Raw genomic sequence first — 23,757 nt, 5'->3', positions numbered from 1 at the left:
TAACCGAGATGAAAGAGAGACAGCCACAGTTTCTGACATTTAAACTGTAACATACATAGTCCACTACGAGATGTAACTTCATTGAAAGGATCACATTACTGCAAGTGAACCCAATGTAAATTTTATTTGAAGACTATTATTAACTACTTTTAAAATCTCAACCAAAAAGAAGTACTTTCTATTTGTAACGAGAAAAAGCTTTTCAGATTCTTTAATATTGACTCTACAAACTATGAAAGTTCCTATCTACAACCTGATATAAAAAAAAACATGTAAACTCACAATCAGTTTTGACAGAGGGCAGTATATCACTAAGGGAAGCAGGAAGGATACAGCTGATTCAACCTCTGAGCACTACCTTTTTACAGGGAAGATGATGGGGTGGGGTAGTGTTCAGAGGGAAGTACCATGGTAGATGATGGGGTGGGGTAGTGTTTAGAGGGAGTACCATGGTTGCAGTGACACATAAGAAAGGTTCTGAAGGAACTGAGGTGAGGTAACATTGAACAAGATCAGCAAATTGTAGCAAATGAATCAATCTTCCTTCTCCACCACCAACTGTTTATCAAAGTTGACACGGTCCAGTTTACTGTTTAAAACCGTTATGTGAAACAAACACAATATTTACATAATTTACATTATTTTATACATTACCATGGCTGAACTTACCTGTCTCCTCTCACATTCTGTACTCTCTCTCTCTATTGTGTCTAGAGATCTCTGACAAGCTTCGACTAGGTGATCGACTACTTGCAGTGTACTACCCTCCTCATTGTTTCTACTAGTCTCTTACAACGGTCATTTCAACACCTGGTTTTTTTTAAATTTCCTAATCTATCTTGATATAACTGTCTCAGTATCTCACTCTCAGGCAATTTGTGATGGTTGACAGAGTGGTGAGAAGTTAATGTATAAATATTCAACATCGAAGCTGTCAGTGCTGTGAATGCTTCTAAAGGTGTGACGCTTCAAAGCTCGATTCAAATTCTCAATTGAATTATCAAAGATGTCTATTTGCAAAACTATTGCAAAACTATGAAGTAGATATGTTGAACACAAATAGCCGAGTAAATCATTTCAGCAATAAGTTTGCAGCAGCCAGTTGTCATCTTAGGACATGTCAAGCCCTAGAGCATTCACATTGAGTTTTGTGATCTCAAGCTTGGCATCTGATCTTCTCCCCCCGCCCCCCGGCCCCATCTCCCACCCACAAGCAGGTCCTGAGCAGAAGATCAGTTTCAGATCTGATCCCCCATAAAATTCTCCTGAGAGATCAGTGTGGTAATATTCAACAATTTGGCATAACTATTGAAGTTTCATACTTAGTATATACAAGGGGTGATTTTGGTAGACTGAAGCAATAGATATTGTTTTCTATACCTCCTGTTACAATCCAGTCGATTACAACACAACTGAGGTCAATTCAATACATAATAACAACGTTGTAGGAGAATGCACAGAAAAGTCTAACACAATGAATAAAGCTGCAGCTCTGTGTCAAAACTTGCCATCATCTGATTAAAGATGAAATAAGTTCATTTATATCACCTTTGTACACAGTACATCAGTGCATTCTATCCTTGAATCAACATTAATAACTCACTAAATTTGGGGGTACACATAAAAATAGTAACTACCTCACAAATCTCTTCCCAAATTGAAGAGTCTCCACGTACCGTTGAAATCACGTGGCTCGGTTTGAAACGAGACATTACATCCAAACCCACGGAACTTATTATTAACTTTCAAAACATTGATGCAAGAATCTTACTTACCACTGGTATGCGCTGAAGTGAAAGTACACCATCCCGAGGCCATAGAGAAATGTTGCATCCTACATTGAAAGAAAAAAGTAACTCAATGAGGAAGTTTCAAGAGAACAACAGAGCTCACAATTTGTTCTAGAATTTGTCAAATACGTCTGCTTGATTTCATACAATGTACAGTATGTAAAGGTAGAAACTGTGAACAAGAGTAAAAACATCTACTTAATTTATGCATAAGTCATACCCTCCTCACCTCTTACTCCTCCATAAAACCCAGCTTCCTCTTAACCTACACAATGTCACCGACCAGGAAAGAATCAGCACAGACAAGTCTACATCTTGTGCTACCTTCTTCTTTTGTTCCAGGCCATAATTTTATAACTTGCATGAGTCGATAAAAAAAAACGATCAAATACGTTAAAGCAAATTTGGCTGACGAAATTACGTAGCGTTCTTTTTGAATGGTAGATTCGGCAGGGGGGAGTAAAGTGGGTGGTGCCCAGGGAGTGAGGGCACATACTAAAATGTTCCAATGTGTAGTTGGGCAGATGGGGATTGCAGACGTGGAGTGAGAGACAGGTAAGAGAGGAGCGAAGTAAATTGCCTCACACATTGATACTAGGTACAGTAGGTATCGTGTGGAGTACATGATATCACATTGGCGTAATCTTGTGACAGCTTGCTGTTTGTCATCCATGAATAACTTTCAGTGAAACCTCCCTAAATTGTACCACCTCCCTTTCCTATTAACACCCACCCATCAAACATGAACACATTTTTTACTTCAGCATGTCTCAGGTAGTGACCTTTTCTAGAGATCACTAATTAAAAAAACCCACAGTTGATTTCTTATTCAGGTTAATATTTAATGGGTAATGGTTAGTGCAATCAAATACAACAGTGTTTCCTCCCCCCCCCCCTTCCTCCATCGAAGTAATAAGGTTAAGTAGAAGGGGAATGTGCTGAAGTAGATCGGAGACAGGTAAGAGATGTTGAAAGTCAATTCATAAAATCAAAACATCATTTGCAAATCATTTTGCAAGTATTATTCGTAATATCCTTATATGAAGAAAATCCCTTTTTAAACAATTAGTGTAATATTGACAAAAAACTATTAAAAAAAAGACAACATAATATTTGCCCTTTGAAAGTTACAAATTACCAAAACAGATGACTGTCTACACATCCTACAATGTGGGTATTAGGGTATTTATTATAAGGGTGTGTATTATTGTATTGTATTGTATAGGGTTTAGTACATGAATCATACTGGCGTAATGTTGTGACAACTTCCTGTTTGTCATCCGTGAATAACTTTCAATGAATCCTTCCTAAAATGTGGTCACCCCTCCCTTTCCTATTACACCCACCCACCCATCAAACATGAACACATTTTTTACTTAAGCATGTCTCCAGTAGTGACATTTTCTAGAGATCGATCACCAAATTTTCAATCATTTTCAAACACTGCTTGCCAAGTGATTTGTATCCCTTTAATATCATCAAAAAAGCTCTCTGCATACTGTCGCCAAAATGTCTGTCAATTTTACAATAATGTTTCTCAAAATATGGTGACAAATGTTGAAGCAGAGGCACTCTCCTTGCCACAAACTGATTCATAATTAGTGAGTAATTAATATTTCCAATTCTTAACATTTCTGATCCACAGACACTATTTATAACATATACTGCAAAAGTGAAAAAAATAAAAAAATGACAATTTCTTCATTTACTTGGACAGAAACTTGACTAGTCCAGATCTGTGATTATTCTGCTATGGGCTTTTGTCCTCAAATAGTATCAAAATTAAGTTGATGCAAATTGCTGCTTTAGAGGATCAACATGAAGACAACTGAAAACAATCTAAAAATACCGAATATTATTCGTAATTATTATAATAATAATGAGACAAAGAAACATTGAAAAGTACAATATTGTGATACTTACCTGTCTTCATTCTACATATGCACTAAATCTACCTAACCTACAAAAGTTGGTAACATTTTAGCACTGTGCCCCCCGCTGGCCTTCTTTAGGGTCAACACCCATTTCTTCTAAAGTTTTTCATTGAGATCAATACACCAAGTTGATGTTCCAGGATGTGAATTCCTTGGAAAAACCATGTTTGTTTGCTACACTTGTTGGAATGGTTAACTTGGAGGGGACAAGGGCAGTTACCCCTAGAGGGTTATTGGTGGGGGGGTGGGGTGTGCAAGAATGTTACCAGTTGTTATAGGGCTAGGTAGATTGGAGTGCTTATATATATATTGGAGACAGATACGAGAGTGAGTGAAGTAAATTTGTGCAGGTTTGCTTCTGAATGGCAGATTCGGAAGGAAGAGAAAGTGGGAGAAATCAGGGGAGGGGGGGGGGTTGCATGGTGGGCACGGTGCTAAAATATTATCAATTCAGTATGTTAGGTAGAGGAGGAAAGTGCGTACATAGACTTCGGACAGGTAAGAGTGGAGCAATTGTGAGATAGCCAGACAAATTATGAGTAAAACATGCATGTTGCCATTTTTCAAGACAACAAATGAGCTGTTCATTCGCGCCAACAAACAATAATTTTAAACTGTGTTTTGTGAAGTTTTAGCTCCAGACAATATGCCCAATGAGATGTTCCAAGGCTTCACACCTTTTAGTACAGGAATGCTGAACTCAAAATGACCCAGCCATTCAAGACAGGTTTTTAATTCATGATACAACTTTTAAAAGGTTTGCTTTTTATAAAATTCATTAACAATTGGCCACTGTCCATGATAAGCCTACAAATAAGTAGACTAATGATTATTTCCAAACAAATGAACAAAACACTGGTTGTAGCAGCTTAATGATTCCCCCCCCCCCCCAAATAATGCCACCAGACTATAAAACTGACCTGCACTGTATAAAATAGCAAAAAAAGGATATCACTTGCTGTACGCTAGGTAAGTAGATCCTCGGAGTGGGAAAACGTCGAGGAGACAGGTGCCAGAGGAATCGGATAAATATTTGTGACCCTCTATAGAACAATCTACTCACTTCTTTTCAGTCTGAACCAGCATTCACTGAGAGTATGTATTAGTACCCAACCTCAATGATGTAACAAGCAGAGGTCTGTGTGTGCCTTGATAGGGAAACATTCCTACAGTTGACTTTTAAGCCATGTTATATATCAGTAAAAGGACGACATAATCTCTCTTATTTCTATTCTCATCTCGAAGGAGTTGATACTCACCTTCCAATTGTCAGGTTGTAATGTGAAAAACTTCTGATACGCAGACAGTGCTGTAAGGAAAGAAAATTTGAAGAATATGTAAACTCTTGACGGTAAAACACAACAGTTAACATGTTAGAGTAGATCCGTATTTAAACACAACATAAAAAAAAAATATGGAGAATTCCCCAAAACTTACTGGTTTGGGGATTTACGAGCCACGATACTTACCTGTCCCCCACTCCACATCTGCACTTTCTCATCTACCTAACTACACATTGGAACGTTTTAGCACTGCGCCCTCGCTACCTGGTTTCTTCCTACGTTTCCAGTGTGTAGTTAGGTAGATGGGAAAGTGCAGATGTTAAGTGGGAGACAGGTAAGAGGTAAGCGAAGTAAATTACTTCTTCTAATTTTCTGCAATAGGCTTTTCCGCATACAGAGGTCTATATGATAAGTCAGCCATATCCAGGGAAGACTTAGCGTTCAAATTTTGTGTCACTATTTTGAAGGGTTCAGAAATGAAGCTTATGTCTTGTTATTAATGTACTAGGGTTCATCTGTACAAAATCTGCATAACATTTTGTATCTTGCATGTTGAATCTGTCCAGTCTGCATAACGTTTTGCTATGCTTTACGGAACAAACTTATTTCCATATACAGCCTTGATCACCCTGAATCACACACAGGGGTCTTCAAGAATTAGTGTAGTAAAAATTGATACGGTGAACTATTAAATAATATAAACACAATGCTAGTAAACCAGTAGGAAAATATTCCACAGTAACCACCACATAAATGATATTTTATTTATATCAGGAATTGCACCTCAATCCTAGTAGAGAATTAGAGACACATTCATGAATAAAAAAAACAACATGAATTGTTCAAGTCTAGATAGTTAAAACTTTATTTTATTAACACTTGCCAAACTTGACAATGTTCAACAAAAAACGTTACAGATTAAAATATGTACAACTTCAAACAGATTAACATATGTATCCCCTTCCTTAATAAAGGACTGCAAAAATGTGTCCTTGGATTTCCCACACACCGCCAAGTCTGTTAAAATCACAGACTAGAAAATGTTGTCTTCCTACTCTGGTTTGTGGACAGGTACGAAGGTTTGTATCGACGCAACACTATCACGATAGTTTTCGCTTGTTTGTTGGTGCGCCCTCGCTTGGTCGTTATTCTTCCAGTGTACCCCTGTGAGTCATGGACGACCCTGCCTATTGTTTCAGGATTTCGAGAAGAAAAGTAATCCATGTCCACTTTTCCATGTCGCTCGACGAGATAAAGAGGTTAATATAGCATCCTCTCGTCTGTGCTTATATCCTACTGCAAATACGCCTTTCCCTCGTAACTTACAGGTACCCCACTGACCTGTATTCTTTATTGGGTAATCGCAACCTTCATTATTTCTTTCTATCACTTATACTGTTATATTTCTATCTATATTGTATACATATTTCGTTCCGGACCCTTTTAATTTTTGGACTTCTGAAGGTCCTGCTGTTGATAGCCAACAGGCCCATCTGAATTGTGATTTGGTAAGTTACAGTTTAATGACTATATGTCTTGTTAATATCTCCATAATACCTACCACTATATCAACAAAGGTATCAGTCATGTCTTAGGTCTGTACCGGCAGCACCTATGATCACTTCCTGTGGTCACCGATCTGTTCCGATAAACCCAACTTGGGGTATTTCCATCTCTTATTTTAGCACATACTGCATGTAAGGTTGATGTTACCCACTAATAACAACTGTTAAAACAACCAATTTCCCCCCCCCCCTCCCCTCATTCAAGATAAGGAATTTAATTGATTTAACACGGAGGTTTGCTCACTAGCACTACCTGTTACAACTGGCCTTTAACAGTACACAATCCATTATAAGGCTGCAAATGGGTATATATATCAAAGTTTGTCTCTATTGTAAATAAAGCAATGTTTCCAAAAATTTGTTGATATTTCCCAAATAATTCCATCCCACTACTAAATGATCTGACGCAGACCTCTGTGACTTTCTGACTTATTAAGCTGTACAATGGTCTGGATGATCTCCTTAAACACCACGTCCCATTTCCATTTCAAATTTGTTGATATTTCCTAATCGTTCCATCAGACAAACTAAGGGGGGATTGGACATAAATATTTGAAACTTTCTGAAGAGTGTTAAGTTACTGTATCACAATCTCCTTTTTATTTCTCCTTCATCCTGATTATCTGGAAGATCTCAATTCCAAGTATGTAACTCTATTCTTCTACCCCCGTTTTTCCTTTTGTCTTCTTGTTTAACCTTCCTTTTTTTTTTTCCGTCTTGGAAAGCAAAGGCAGAACACAAAGTCAACTCTCTGCTCAAAGGGAAGCAAATATCAAAACCTTAGAATTCCCCCGCTCCAACACATCAAGTTTCACTCTTTCTTAGAAGAGGTACAGTAGGTAGGAGTATTTCAGGAGAAATTGTGACTGTACCTGAATTCAAATTGCCTTGTACACAAAGGAAGGAATCCACCGTTCTCAACATGAAACACATCCCAGTTTCAGTTCCACAAACTTCAGGAAAAAACACAGGAAGAACTTAAATTTCTCTGATACGACCTACTCTGCCAATTCAGAGAAAACAAAACCCCATAATCAGTGCTGAATAAATCCAAATCGTAGCAGAAAAAAGGCAGCGAGATTAGAGAGGTGACGTTTGCTCGGTCATTGATGCTGGACTTCAAATATCGTTATTCCAAAACCTACCTGGTTTGGATATTTACCAGTGACAAGCTTACCTGTCTCCTTACAACCTCAGCACTCTCGTTCTACAGCGTCTAGAGTGCACTGGTAACCTTTTAAAACTGCTCCTCTATGACCGGACCCCACCCCCCTGCCCCAGTCAATGACCTCACTTCTCATTCTACCACCCGAAAGTGTTTTTCTTGGCTCAAATCTTACGAAACTGTTGTAATCAGGACCTCTTTTGGTGCTCACTGAAGAGGCAGATCTTTGGTCTAAAATATCGTGCACAGCCTGATAAGTATCCTTTTTGAATTTGGAAGGTTTTTTTGGGTGGACTCTGGACCTTTTCCAGTCTTGCACATACACACACACACAAAGACGCACACATAGATTCCTTTTGCCTTCAGTAAGGAATAAAAAACTATGTCAGTCAAAACGTTTATCACAAAGAAAAACAGAATGGAAAAAAGCGTTCTTGATATAGCAACCACTTTAAGCAGTCAAAATTCATGAATATTAATGTAGAAGTTCTCCTACATCAACATGAATTGAATTTGAAGCAATTTGTCTACAACTGGTTAATGTTTGTCAGACATCTGCTGCGGATCGATTAACAAGATTTGATGATTTGCTGCTGCCATGTCAACGTCCAGTAAAAAAAAGGGGTTTCTTGATGACGGTAAGTGTTAGAGTTAATTCACAAATGATGGTTAATGAATGGAATTAAAGAAGATGTACGTATTGAGATTGATAGATTTGGCAAGAAGTGGGTCAGTGGGGGGGGGGGGGGGAGAGGACACAGTATTAAAATGTTACCAATAAGCTAGGTTGATTTGAGTGCTATATGTAGAATAGAGACTGGTAAGAGAGGTAAATTACATTACAATTACAATTAATAAGAGACATTAGTTTTCAGTTTCAACTTGACAGTCCTTCAAGCTTAACTTGAAAAAAAAGGACTCTAAATTTATGACCCACTTTGTGATCTTCTCATCTATACAGTTTCCTAGTAGAGTTTCCTATTGTAGGGAAAAAGGCAAGAATCCACTATGTACATCGACCATATGAGACCCTTCTTGCTGTCTCGGCGGCCTGATGCAAATTAATGAAAACTTCACAGTGAACTGGAGCAGTGTGGCTGCATGTTAACTAATATTGTTAAGTCAGATCAGAAATTTATGAGTACTGAGCAACCTTGAAACTAATAAATATTACTACTGTATATATGGAACATGGTATCAAACACTTGACAGTCTCAATGAGTTTCCCCCAAAGTGCTGCATACATGCAGTTCATCTCCGGCGTGGGATTAAATCGGAATTTTAAGGCTCATTCACTTTCATGCATTCAACATGCATTCCTCTAACAGATCCTACATATTCATCTCCCACTGTTTCTACTACAAAAGTAATCTCAAAACTCATCTTCTAGGGTCATTTGATCTTTGTATTTGTACTGTCTATTCATTTTCTGCCATGTTTCTGACATTGTGTTTTTGTTTTCTTTTGTTGTTAAGCGCTATGATCATATTTGGAAAAGCGCTATATCAAGCATTGTATTTATTATTATTATCTATTCCATTCAATGGAACCACGTTCAACATTAGGTAGAACTAACAGAGCTCTTCCAGGTAACTCCACTTTCAAACTTGAGTCAATTCACTGTAGATCATTAAATTTGATGTCCGAGACTTTCGTCTAATAGGATACACACAATTAACTGAAATTAAAAGTCCTGATGTCGATAATTTTCAGCTGGAGGCTTTTTCCAATAGTGGCCTGAAACTTCCACCACTGTGGGTAACTTAGGGGTCACTGCAAAACTACACTGAGTGAGGACACTGATTGAGAATATTCCTATGACATCACGCAGTCACCTCCAAAAAACTTCCGGAAATAGATGATCAACTGTCAGCTCATGCCATTGTGCACACTAACAATAGGAATCTCACCTGAATGAAGCGTAGGCTGTGAATAGTCTTCGTCGGCCAGGTTCAAATGTGGTTGTATACTTTGTGAAAGGTCTTCCAAAGCAAAGGAAATGTTACTTATCTTCAAAGCATTAACTGTATGTATTTAACAGTACAGTGTATGGCTGTGCAGCTCATAGTTTCATTCACGCGGTACAGATTTTTTTCCCTGTGCTGTAAGATGTCAGATCTGTACAAAATATCTGCACGCAAAACTGGCTAGGCTCTATGACGGAGAAGCATACACTTGTTCAACCCACATATCATCATACTAATTTCTGTGATATTATGTCTCAACCCATCCCAATAGCCGATAACCCCAAACATGACACAAAACTCAGTGAATAAACCAACGTATACCGAATGTTTGATAACACAATCTATCATTGTAGCATCATGAACAACCCCTGCAACTATAGTGGCACTACTGCACGGTGCAAACATTTCTAGACTACTTTGCAAGATGTTTCTTTGCGCATACAATACACTATGCCTTGTTTATAGTAAAATGACAACTTTCGCACATGACTTTAATATGCAAAAAAAAGATATCGAATGGTGGAAGTAACGTGGCCTGCAGGCCCAAGAGCTGTCAAGTGTCTAACATGACTATTTTAAGAGGCTTAATGACAAGTAACAGTAACAGAAGGTACAAAAACACGCACAGAATACAGACAAGTTAATGAGCATGCTCATTAACCTGTCTGTATTCGGTCGGTGCTTGTTTTTTAACCTACTGTTACTTGTCATTTAGCCTCTGAAGAAAATCCTGCTAGGATCGAAACGTCAGGCCAACTCACTTTTACACATTCTCTTACACAAGCTCTCTAGTGGATAAGCAGTTTGCTAACAGTATTATTTTATTATGATTATTTTAAGAGTCACGTTCAAACTTACCCTTCTCCACTGCACCCCTCAAAACAATCCTTGATGGCGGGAGGGGGGGGGGGCAGTTTATCTGAAGAAGTCAAGGTCTGCATGTCAATGTATACAGCACTGCTTACTAACTGTGGTCTGAGCTGTTGTCCATATACACTGTAAGTTCTAACACGTGTAGTACAATAGTATATACTACATTGTTGTAGTAGCCACAAGAAAAAAAAAGATAAAATTGTAGCCATCTTTAGTTTCCGCTAATCTTGGCATTGGTTTACATTAATACTGACAAAAAAAGAATAGTGGATGACAGGAATGGTACATGGCTTTTAAGGGAATGGATTTTGGTGAAGAATATAGTTTCCTATGTTTAACATCATGGAGTTTAGTAAGGTAGCTATGAAGGATAGTTTCCTGCCAAAACTCGTACAAGCTAGGTGTTCCTCTTGATTCCATTAGTGTCATGTTGGTAGTGGGCCTATACTCTTACTTTGAGTCTTAATTTCTATCACAAATTTTGGCTACTTGCTCCTTGGTAGGGTTACAAATAGAGTTATAAACATCTGTGTCAAAAGTGAGGAGCCACTGAAATGCAATTTGCTAGGTAAGTCAATTCCCACCATTCCCCATTCACATATGAGCATATGTCTCTAATGGTTGCCTTTCACGAGATATCCCAAAATGAATTTGAACTCCTCATCTATCCTGGGAACTAAGGAGTCAAACTGTATGATAAAAGATTGGAAGCTAACATACAGTGTCAGTTGAACTACCTGAAAGAGCTTGCAACAAAGCTTTTGCTAATATTGAATGATGTTATTTATTGAATAATTGCTTTTAAATATCTGTTCTACTGAAACAAAAGAACAAGTAAACAAACTACTTACAAATATTTGTGAGAATACTTAGGCCTAGCCTACCATGGTTATTCCAAAACTTACTGGTTTGGATATTTACGAGTGACGAGCTTACCTGTCTCCTCACAACCTTAGCACCTCATTCTACCGTGCCTATAAAGTCCTGGTAAATAAATAACACTGTGCGCCCTCTATGACCGGACCCCCCTTCCGGTCCCACTGAGCTGGTGCCACTGAGCTGGTGTAAACTTAATACACACCAGGCAGGGGTCTCGTCGAGTGCAGGATCTGCATTTTGGACAAAGGTCGTGTTCGTCCCAGGCTCTGCCTGGGCGAAACATAGAGCAGTTGATGCACTTCAATGGATTGCGTGACATGCTGAATAACCGGATTAAGGAAGATTACTTCTTAGTGATAAATGAACAACAATAGAAGCTTAACGTAAGAAGGGAGAACTAGGGAGGGAATTAGGCTTAGGTGGAGCGTAGCATAACCTAGCAACGGTAAACAAGGTAACGCTACGTGGTGGCCTAACATGAAAATGCAAGCTGAAACGAAAATGAGAGAGCGAGAAATACATACGAAAAAGAGTGAATATAAGTGAGCAATATGAATCCCCAAAAGGGGGACGAGAGAGACTAATTGGGGGGAAGAAAGCTAGTAAACAAGCTAAGAAAACACAATAACAACAACACGCTTTAGCGTGGGGAGGAATAGGGCGGGAACCTAGGCAGTTTCGCGGAACTGCTAACCCCGCCGCAAACCAACCCGAGGAGGAAACGCACTACGAAGACAGTCCACAAAACCCTCCCTTTTTGACAAAAAGGATACTTATCGGTCAGGAAAGGACTGTCAAACTTCTAAAGATCCGAAGCTAAAAAACTTCCGGCGATCGTTGAAGAAAACCAAGACAATTTTCCAAGGAAACTATCCACAAGAAAAATATGCGTGTACAGGCACTTGGAATGGTAGAATGAAAAAAAAGGAGGAGGGACCGGAAGGGGGGTCCGGTCATAGAGGGCGCACAGTGTTATTTATTTACCAGGACTTTATAGGCACGGTAGAATGAGGTGCTAAGGTTGTGAGGAGACAGGTAAGCGAGGAGCGAAGTAAATTTTGTATATATAGTACTAGCCTAGCCTCTACGATGAAAGCCTACCTGAAAGCCTACGTGAGAAAGCCTACGTGTTTAAAATGTTTTCCCCATGAAAAGATAAATAATCGAGAGATACGCCAAAATATTGCTGAATCGGATTCCAAGAATGTGTTGCATTTAACTGATTCTTGATGGAAAGTTATATTAAAAGAATTTGATGTTTCTGATGGTTAGAATCTTGTCACGGTTTAGTGCAAAGCCCCCCACAAATAATACTACTTACTAACTGAGAGGGGCTTGTACATTTTCACAGAGTTGGTTGCTACTCCGTGAAAGGGGGGTTGCGTGAGTGTATCCCTGTAAAAAAACATCTTAGTGTCCTAGATGACAGTGCAAATAATAGATTACATGTCTACAAAAGTTGCAAACGTACAAATTTGCATCTGTTTTGATGATAACATCCTGTATTGCTGTCTGATATTATTTCACAGGTAACTGTGAAAAAAGAAAAAAAAACACCACGCGGGAATTATCACACCTTGTTTTTATTGCACTTAAGTTTGCGATCGTTCAAGCTGTTGCAGTGATTGCATTGCTCATCGCAATACTATTGTTGTACAGTACAGTGCCGTAAAAGATCACGAGGTTAACATTAACAAAAATCAAAGAAGTGCTGTGCTGATAGTTTACGATGCGATAGATCTATTGTTGTCCTTTACAGGACTTCAGTCTGTCACTGTCAATGGCTTTGCATACTTTGGAATCATTCCGAAGAGGTGGGAGAGGTGGGTCAGGTTATAATAAGCTATGCTTGACTGAACACAACGAATCCCTGTCCATCGCGGACGTCGCAGCTGAGTTTGCAGTGACCCCTTAGGTCTTACTAGTACTTACTTACGTAGTCTGTATAGGCCCCAAATTATAGCACGCTATAATTGCTAGAAGTTTTCAAAAAGTACTTTCCTGAAGGTCTTTACTCTCCAAAGTGTTCTCAGAGATTTTTAAGGTACACCCAAGAGGGACAGAATGTCCCAGTGGGGAAAATTTCACCATGTTGTTATAAAACCAGTTGAAGAATTTGGACCAAAGGTGACCATATTTGAATATCTAGCATATTTGGGGCCAATACAGCATACCTTTAATTCGTCTTTCAGTTAAAGACACAACCTAACAAATGCTCATTTGCATGTGTAAAATGGCATACATGTAACCCACATCTTCTTTTGTTTGAAATACTGAATAATCTGGTAAAGCTTAATTAATATGTCAGGAAGATTTTTCACATTATTCTGAAACCGAAGATTGTTCATAACATTCTTTGGCGATGAAGTGAAAAACATTTATTATGTGTATCTTGTCTGAATATCATAAATTTGCCAAAAGAGATGCTGCATGAAAAGAAAAAGTAATTTAAATAGCACAGAATGCTACACCATAAGGTATATAAATATATACATAGACAGTACAGTATATTGATTTATATAAACAGACAATGCTTCCACACATCCTGCAGTACATGTTGCACATACATCTGGCAGAAAGCAAAAAAAGAGGGCAGTGTTCCAGAATTAGTAGTGTTATTCTTCTTATGTGCACTGTTACTCTTGCCACTGAACCAGGAGAGAGGTGTTTTACATGAAGTGAAAGCACTGCACATTTCACTATTTTCACTCTTTCAAACCTCTGAGAAAACGTCTGGAAAATTAAACTAATCAATTGTTCAAGGTATACAAACCAAAAAATATATACAAACCAGTAATGAATGTTGACATGAAACTAGCTTTTAGCAACGTTGTTGCTAAAAACTAGTTTCATGTCAAAACAAAAAACAAATATATAAAGAAGAGGTCTAACAATGTAATTTGTTTAAATTAATCTAAAACCATTTGCGATCTCTTACCTTTTGAGTAATCCCCCAACAACAAATGGAAGTGGCCTATCTTGCATAACACTGAGGCATCTAAATTATGTTTGTCTGGTGATTTCAACTGCTGGTCATAGTACTGCACAGCCTGAAAATAAATCAACAAATAAAACAGGTCAATGTTTAGTGTTGGGGAGAGAAAACAGGCATAGATGGTCTACCATATCATCTCAGCCTGGGAAAAAAACCATCTACAACCGGTCAGTGTCACATTTAACAATTAACCTCTAATTCAAAAAAGTTTATAATTAAGGTGGATAAAAATTCAATGTAGGTCCAAATTTGATACAAATTGAGAAAGGAGGTGGTGTCACTCTTTAGGAAAGAGTTGAGGGAGGGGGGAGAGGGGAGACAACAGAAGGCACTGGATCAGAGATTCCATGAAAAGATATAGTTCTAAAATGGCATATCCAAACAAAGTATCAAGTTAACTGTATGTCGGTAAACAAATCACCATACTCTACCTTAATATGAGAGGGCACTGAGTAAAGAAAAAGGGAGGTAGTTATTAGAACCTTATCACTGCCAGAGTCGAATTTCAGTTATATGCAAATATGGTACAAAATGACCCGATTTGGTAGTCTCTCCCTTCTAACCTATGATCTACTGTACGTGAAGAGGACATTACAGAATACTTGTAGCCACATTCCAGTTACTTTTGGTATTTTTAACAACAGTTACTGTACCTTTCAAAATCATTTTTTAACGTTATAACAAAAGGATAAACAAAATTCCCACCTCAACTTAATTGTATTGTATCAAAAAGAAAACGACAATCTCTATATTCTTTCTGCAAAACCGTGACGACCTGTAATCTCACTAATCTGTCTCAACAGGGATTCAAATTTATTTTTCATTATCTTCAAATTAGACTAGCTCATGAGACACAAATGGTACTTAAATGGTACCAGGAAAATCCTGGTTGGCAACTTCTCACTGACACTTTCTGGTTGCCAAATCTCTCAGAAAAAATAGACCATAATTTTCCACAATAATACCAAAATACCTAAATCGTAACTTAAAAAGGCAGGACGGTCTATAGCGGTATCTTGTGGGAAACACAAAAATTAGTTAATACACGTACTACTTTTGCAAAATAAATGCAAATATTTAGGACTTCCCAGACTATCACCAAAAATACATAACATTACACAAAACAGTTAGTTACAGTTGTACATATATGATATAAAAAACAGCACACATTAAAGTTCTAACCCTTTCCTCTTCTTGTCAAGACTTGTCACCTCTGCACCAGTGTGTCAGACCTAATGTGACTTCCCCTAACATACAGGATGGGGTGCTTAACAAAACATCTGGAAAAACCCACACACATGTAAAATTATGTTTGATTCGACACTGAGCATATAAACAACTCTTTTCATTTGTGACAGAGTATGGAAGCCTGGCCAATGAGGGTAGGTTTCAAACACTGAGGACTTATATGCCAAGGTAGAGAACCTTAATTAGCATGCGTCTACCATACACCGTTGGGCCAATGAGTGCCCCCAGCCACAGAGTAGCTAAACAAGCTTCTTATGGCCACTCATTATATGCACTTTGTGTGAACTATTTAGTTACTGCATTTGCAATTTCTGAACTCACTTTTCTGGCCTACTTTTGCTTGAAGATATGAAAAGTGATATTGTCCTTTCTATTCTTTGTTAGCAACTTACAACTTATTGATTTTCATTATGTGGCTGTGTCTCGTTGCTTTTTAACAACTGAGCACAAAAAAAAGGTACTTTATAATTTATATATACTCTCAAACTCAGTATATTTTTAGCAAGTGCAGAAGTCACTACCATACTAAGAGACAATGATTACTTTTTTAAAGTACATAATATACAGTAACAACATAAGCACGGCTAAGTTTGAAGTATTTTACTCAGATGGTTGTCCCTCCGATAAACAGGCTTTGCATTTCGTTTGTCCAAACAACAATTTTGGTTGCCAAAAAAATGGATCTAAATAACAGTGAATGTGTACAACATAAGAGAGATATGTAGGTTTGGTCACTTTGGTGAGTAGATCGTCACCAGGCTTTGGGATGATATACCAATTTATCACTTTTATCTATTTGGGGGGATTAAGTTAGTAAACTGGGTGTAAACAACTAACCATTCCCCGGACATCTATCTAATTTTGGTTAAGTTTGGAACAGAAAGTTCATCCTCTCAGAAGACCAGACTTAAAAATTTGCCCCAATTTAGTGATAATTTTGGGCTTTCTTTTGGTCATGTTCCACTTTCGCTGTATGTGACATATGTCTCTATTAAGTGTCCACTTAGTCTGTCTGTGTTTTCCTTAGCCTCTGAAGCAGGATCAAAAAGTCAGGCGCTCTAACTTTCAACTACAGTATGCTTGATGCAATATTAGATTATAAGTTTGTTATCAGTTTCTTCTCTCTTTAACATTACAAAATATGTGCATTCTGCAGTCTTGTAGCTCTGATGATCATTGACCCTATTTTCTATATCTTCAATTTTATGTTACATTAATATTACACTGTTTTGTTTTTTGGGGGGCCTTGTGTATTCCTTTGGTACCTACTTCCCATTGAGAGATGAAGTCACATTTTGACCTCTGCACACTTTTACTCTTCACTTTTACTTGTCTTCTCATTTAGCCCTACTGTAGAAAGACACGGTGTAAGGCTGACCAGTTGGCGACCGAGTACTGTATAAAGGCTAGTTTCTACCATTGCACTAATGAACCTACAGTATTTTATTCTTCAGTCAAACTAGCCTTCTTCCTTTCCTCCCCATCAGAATTTATAACTGTGGATTGAACTGATTATAAACTTTCTTGAGAATGATGAATACGAGATAAACTGAGGTTACAACTTTGGCTACTGAAAAAGTGAAACAAAATGGGACTCTCCACCTACACCCAAAATAGACATAGGGCACTGTCATATTGGCCCTACAGTATCTTGTTCCCAGGATCTTGCCAAGCTGTTGATTTGTACAGTGAGTTATTATAAACTAATAATATAATGTACCATAAACCTTCTTGCATTAGCAATTGCAGTTCTAAGAGATGTTTTGAAACATAATTTCAAAGTTTCCATTGGGCCAAACTGCCCAGTGGAACACCTTGAACTAGACAACCAGATTTCACCCAGCGGTTCTTCAATGTGTTTCATATGCTTGTTTTTGCTTTCATGCGATTGCGTTACTTTGATTCAGAAATCTGCAAACAGTACAGATTTAGGACAGATATGACAACACTCACTGTAGATATGCTGTTAGAGCCCCATTATTCTACTATCTGGATACCAGTGCACCATCCATCATCATCATCATGAAGAGCATTTTCTCATGAGATCTGACCTCTGCTTCTACAGAGTCTTTCCAAATAACTTCATACTTTTGATGTTTATAATCATAAATGCATTCATTTCTAATGGATTCATAAATGGTAGGCAGTACAGAGTTTAGTGAATATGCTAAGCACTCCTTCATTATGAAAAAAAAAGACACTTCAAAATGTTTGTCAAGATAACAGATTTCACTCTAGGTCAGCTCATAAGGGCTCTCTGCATTATTAAACTTTTTATAAAGCTACAGTTTAATATACATACTGTATGCGGTCTTATAGTGTGCTAACTTTGACAATTTTACTGTCACTTTAATTGTCAGTATTATAGAATGGTCTTGCTGAAATAAACTTGCTTGAAATGTATACGCCTGACAGAGGAGTGTAATCTAACAGGAAAACATCCGCATTCTCAAGACATAGAACATGTACATGTGTATACCCTAGTACACTGACTGAGGGTACCACATTGATGGAGTATCTGCTACCTGTAGGAGAGTAGCATAACACAGGCTTAAACCCCTTGTGATACACACTTTGTTTCTTGAGTCACAACCTGGAGTAAATTCACTTTAGGAAATACTGTAAGTACAGTGTTGTACCAGACTACAACTACTGTATTTCAAATACCACACTTTAGACTGAAGTAATAATATGCTGAACTTCTAAGAGAAGTGGATAATAGTGCAAAAGACCAAGGAGCTACAATATAAGGTAACATTTGATCAATTACAGAAATGAAAATTAGTGTGTGATCCTTGACCTTTCACAATACTATAAGTACTTTGGCTTTAAGTACTTTTTGAAAACTGTTTAATTAATTGCACACTGTAGCCCATTTTTGCTTTCATTATTGTCTTGTACTTTGTTTACTGTTTCTTGTTTTGCTATCGCACTGTTTGTGTCACTGCGTCATGAGCGTCTTTTTTGACGGATACCGGCGCATTTTAATTGTCCATTATTATTTATTATTATATGTACTATATTATGTACTATATCATGTACTATATGTACTTAAGTACTATATACTATTATATGGTTTTAAGTACTATGGTTACTGAAAGGCGACCCCCAGCAAAGAAATGGCTATCAATAGAAGGTAGCTCTCAAAAAAGATTTGGTACTCCAATGGACATGGGGGTTCACTGAATCCTGTTCCAGCTACTAAAACAAATTCTTTGTTTCTTTGTAAATTTGTTTTAAATTTCCAAGTCTGTCGTTCGTTTACTTCTCCAAAAAAAAGTCAATATTACAGTAGATCATAAAATTTGTGACCCAACTGTAACCAAGGAGAGTCGAGAGATTATGAGGCCACTCGGTAATTATGACAAATATGCTGGTAATACTATCTGTAGCGAATTCATCTAAAATGCGGAGTAGACCTATTTCTTACAGTATAAATACTGTATATATATTTAGCCATTCAGTTTAATACACTGTTACAGTATTTATTACTCTCTCAAAGATATCCAGATCTAACAAACTTATACTTAAGCAAAGGCAGTCACTTAATAAGCAAACCCTTGTGTGGGATTTGAATTGGCCGCGGCAGGAATTATGTAGGACTCACTGTACATGTAGATTTATTTATTTATTATACTAATATTAGAACTTTACACTGCAATATACATCAGGGAATAATTTAACATTCCAGTTCTGTGATTCCTGTCTACAAAGACAACTATACATCTTTGCACTGGTATAGCAACTTGACCATTTTGCATAGCATTTTTGCAATGCTACACAGGATAAAATTTAAATTCACTGACATACAATAACTGATATCTACAGACTTCGGATATACCTTCCACAACAACATCTCAGTGCATGTTGGAGTGGTAATTGCATTTATCCTCTACCTGATTATAAACTTGAAGGATTGTTTCTCAAAATGTGAACCAAACAACCACTAAAGTAGGAATTCTTTTGCATTACATAAGAATAAAACACTTTTGGACAAATGTAATGAAAAGCAATTTCAGCATTGGAAAGAGATTCTGACACACTGGTGAAAAAAAAAAACAGATTTTCAGAATGTTATCTGATTTAACATTTATCCCAATCAAATAATGGATGAATCAAAAGCTTCATAAATAATGCAAGCTTAATACAACAAGAAAAGTGTACCGGTTGTCCCTCAGAACAATCTGGGCTTAATTATGATCATCTTCTGTATGCATGCAAGTTGGTCTTCAAACCCAACTTATGCATAAAGAAATAATTGCTGAGTGCCTCTTCTATGAATAAGGTGGTTGAGTAAGTTTATCATCAAGGAAACCTTGTTTTTCCTATAGCAGTTTCAGCAGAATAAAATGAGGAGTTTGTTGGTGGGTTTTGTATGTAATGTATCCATCCATGTGAAATCAAGATTTATAGGACCAGGCAATATTTTCTTCCAGTGGAGCTAACAGACACTATAGCGAGTAAGGGCCCACTGACATTTTTGTAACCTAGCTTTCATATTATTCTTTAAGCAGCAATACGGTTGCACCGTTGCACAGTACATTCATTTCTCTGTTTATTTTTTTTTTCAATTATGTCTGAGAATGGCTGTGTGCCTATGGTCTACCTTGCCTACAAACACACAGGGTATTGCCAAAAGAAGGCTGGTTGGCAAGTTTGCACCAATCTATTCATCTTTGGATGTATCACAACATATATACATGTGCTTCACATTTTGTAAAGTCTCCAAAAAAATTCCGGAATGTTAGCATAGGGTCCAACAAACAGAACCAAGAGCAAAATCAAGTAGGCTAGGCTTTAAGGTCCACAATTTTAGTCAGGCCCTTGGGTATCCATTCAGTATTACAAATCAAACTTAAAACCCACTGTACAATGCACATCAAGTCATTTAACTCTAATGGTGTGCTGTTTACATAAAGTGATCTGTATGTTAACACAATGAGCGACAAGCAACTATTCACTTCTTTTCTAAACTGATTATACATACATGCAGGGCCGTATACAGATAAACAACAGTCACGTAAATGCTGTTCTAAACTCATCTATGAAATCATTTTTATTAAATGCTGAAGTCAGTTACAGTTCATAAAAATGGATGTCTTCACAGGTTGCTTCAAGTACCAAAACTTTCCTTGCAACTTTGGTTGGGAGCATTCAGTTAGTTTCAACATAGGAGGCTATTACTTTTGAGATATATGAGTGCACAAGTAACGTTATGTTGCAACAAAGCATGCACAGGTAGAGCATGGAGATACAGCACCTTACACGCAAACCGCAATTGGTAAACAATGCTTTGGACCAAATTTTATCTGGTGAAAAGAGCAATCAATTTTCAACCAAACTAATATCTAAACATTGTAATATCAATAAGGAAGGAAATTTCACCAAATTATGTCATGATTGGTGCAAAAATGCATAAGACCCTTTTTTCAATTTATTGCTTTGAATTTAACTGTTTCTGAAAATGGAAATATACCACTGAATTTATCATTGGTTTGGTTGGAATAGTTATTTAGTTTTCCGGTCTCTCTTCAGGGCTCCTGTTTGACACCAGTTCTTAGTACGCCCAGAATCATGTACTAGTCTAGAGTGTTCGTTTCAAGGACCTTATACTTTTGAAATCAAATGGTATCTTCAGTGTTTACAAAACAAACCTGCTTACTTTTGCAAAACGACAAAAATCTGTGGATCATATTATTATGCTCGTTGGGAACCTTTCTGCTGTTTATGCAAGCATTTAGGTCTCACACAGCTATCGTTAATGGTATGCAGGAATGGACTAAAAAGTTTATGTTACCCATAACAAGTTGGACGAGGAGCTAAACTAGCCTAGCAGGCCTAATTAAAATCAGGCAAAACTACCTTTAGATTATTCCGTAGGACATGATACAGTAGTTGTGTGCAATCATCCACGATTTTAATATAGTACAAATGGCATTTCAAAATACTGGACCTGTGACTAAGTCTCGAGCAGACTGTTCAGCAAAGTAAGCCTAATGTTAATAAACGTGCATTAGAGGTACGGTAGGCTAGCAAGAGCGAAAACTGACACAGCAAAGTCCCTGCTAGTGTAACACAAACAAACATACATTCAGGGACTAACGTTAGGCCTAGGGCTCACCTTCGCGAGTAGGGTCTTCTTCCTGGTGCTCTCATCCCCTTCCAAAAGAAGGAACCCGAAAAGACGACTACGGGGAAAGGAAATACAGATATTTTTAACACATAGTTATCATAAGTGTCATAAAAGGTTTTGAAAATTTACTGATTTGGATTCATTTTACCTACCTGTCGTATTCATTCAGCAGCTCAAGTTCAGTGGAGTTCAAGACCAAAGCTTCACTTGCTTGTTCGTTAGCCATTCTATTTGATACCGTGATCCATTGAAATTTTGCTTCACATCCAAATTATTCCTGAAAACCATATCATCGTAGAATAGGTCGAGTCCGTACAGAAGACAAGAAAATTGTCTTGATGTAATATCGTTAACACTTTGCTTTCACATGTGTTAATGGTGGTCTACGCTATTGTAGTACATATACCCAACTTACACACAAACAATTGCAACGATATAAGGATTTTGATCTTATTTCTCTATCGTAGGCTTCATATAACGGGATTTGTCATTGGCTGCTAAAGTGTCATGTGACAACGTGTACCCTCCGAAACTTGAGAAAAAGTGAAGTGTTATCCCAAAATCATCCAGATGTCGAACAGGTATATCATACCAACTGCAAAGCAGCTAGTACCAGAAACCATCAAGGAAAATAATAATTTTGTGCGACGCTTATAGTGTAACACTCGATAACCCTTATTTCTTGAGACATGAAAAACAATACTTGCGAGAAAAGGGGCCTACAACATATACCGTAAGGTGTGAACATTGCACGATATGATCACATTCGAAGTGTAAGGTTCTAATAAACTAGCTGGCGCGAGGAATGGCCCTTTTGGAGGGGTTATCATCATCTCAAAAAGTGATATAGATATAAAAGGGCTTCAGGCTAAGCATTTCATGTGCACTTTATACGCGTTACGTACGTAGTGTGCGTTGTAGTGCACATCTGTGGATACCTTTATATTCGACAGGAACTGCATGGGAGGCTACTAATGGATTGAGGGGGGGGGGGAGGGGTGGGGAGATGGATCTAGGCGCCATACTTACCTCGTAGACTGACAGTATATCAACCACTGACGTGATACGGGGGAAAGGAATTGGGTAGCATTCCAAAATATTGTTAGGTTTCACATCTAAGTGTATATAAATTATGCACCGTACGCGAATTAACACAATACAAGTTGCCCCTCCATTTATTTCGGTCATTCTTCTTCGTCTTCCTTTTCCTTCGCGGTCAAGTGAGGTGAGAAGAATTGATTTTTGGGGTGAAATACTTACATTACTAAACCGTATAACCACTAACAGGTCTTCATTATTGCCAGGCCTATTATCAAAGGGATTGCGTTAGAAACTAGTTTTAGTGTTATAATGTCAGACTCGAACAAAATATAGACATTTTCATATTACGCATTGGCGGCAGTCAGGCTTTTTGTTGCAGGGTGTTGAGGTACGTGCTGGTGGAAGTTTTGAATTTTTGATCAAAGACTTTACACCATGAAATGGTTTTGTCATCTGCAGGGTTATGTGTTATTGTACCCTTAAAACTTACGTTGCAGTGCTATATGATATGCGATGGTCCTACACATAGGCGTAGGAGCCCAATTTTATTTGGGGGGGGGGGGCTGTAACGACTTGCCCGAAAAATATAACCAAAAGTTTTCGCGCGCTCCACGCGCGTTCAACATCTGCATGTGCATATCATATAGGCATGCATCGGTTATTACATCGCATGCCGATAACATACAATCATTGCCGTGTTATTACCCTCCCATATTAACCAATATTGGTTATAATTATTGGGGAAGTCGTTACAATAATAATGATAATAACAATATAAGTTTAACCATGCATGAAAAACACATTGTAAATTATTTTTCTTTCAGTATGTGACCGACAATTCTCAGCATATTGCCCGAATTTTCACAAAAATTTTGGGTTGGGGC

The 23,757-nt window shown here is 37.7% G+C and overlaps 1 protein-coding gene across 1 annotated transcript in view; it reads right to left on the bottom strand.

The window, feature by feature from the left end:
- Window positions 1-22,252, bottom strand: part of LOC139975148 (histone demethylase UTY-like) — a 90,643-nt gene extending 68,391 nt beyond the window's left edge. The window contains exons 1-5 of the mRNA XM_071982792.1: window positions 21,985-22,252; window positions 21,821-21,887; window positions 14,395-14,506; window positions 4,984-5,033; window positions 1,776-1,834 (exon numbers count right to left, since the gene is read on the bottom strand). Of these exons, the coding sequence (XP_071838893.1) occupies window positions 1,776-1,834; window positions 4,984-5,033; window positions 14,395-14,506; window positions 21,821-21,887; window positions 21,985-22,058 (362 nt within the window). The 5' untranslated portion in view covers window positions 22,059-22,252. The remainder of the gene's footprint in view (window positions 1-1,775; window positions 1,835-4,983; window positions 5,034-14,394; window positions 14,507-21,820; window positions 21,888-21,984) is intronic.
- Between the last annotated feature and the right edge of the window lie 1,505 nt (window positions 22,253-23,757).

The sequence above is a fragment of the Apostichopus japonicus genome, chromosome 10 (genome assembly GCF_037975245.1).
Source record: "Apostichopus japonicus isolate 1M-3 chromosome 10, ASM3797524v1, whole genome shotgun sequence".
Classification (NCBI taxonomy): domain Eukaryota; kingdom Metazoa; phylum Echinodermata; class Holothuroidea; order Aspidochirotida; family Stichopodidae; genus Apostichopus; species Apostichopus japonicus.
The sequence above is the reverse complement of the archived record's forward strand: the minus strand, read 5'-3'. Positions and strand labels throughout refer to the sequence as shown.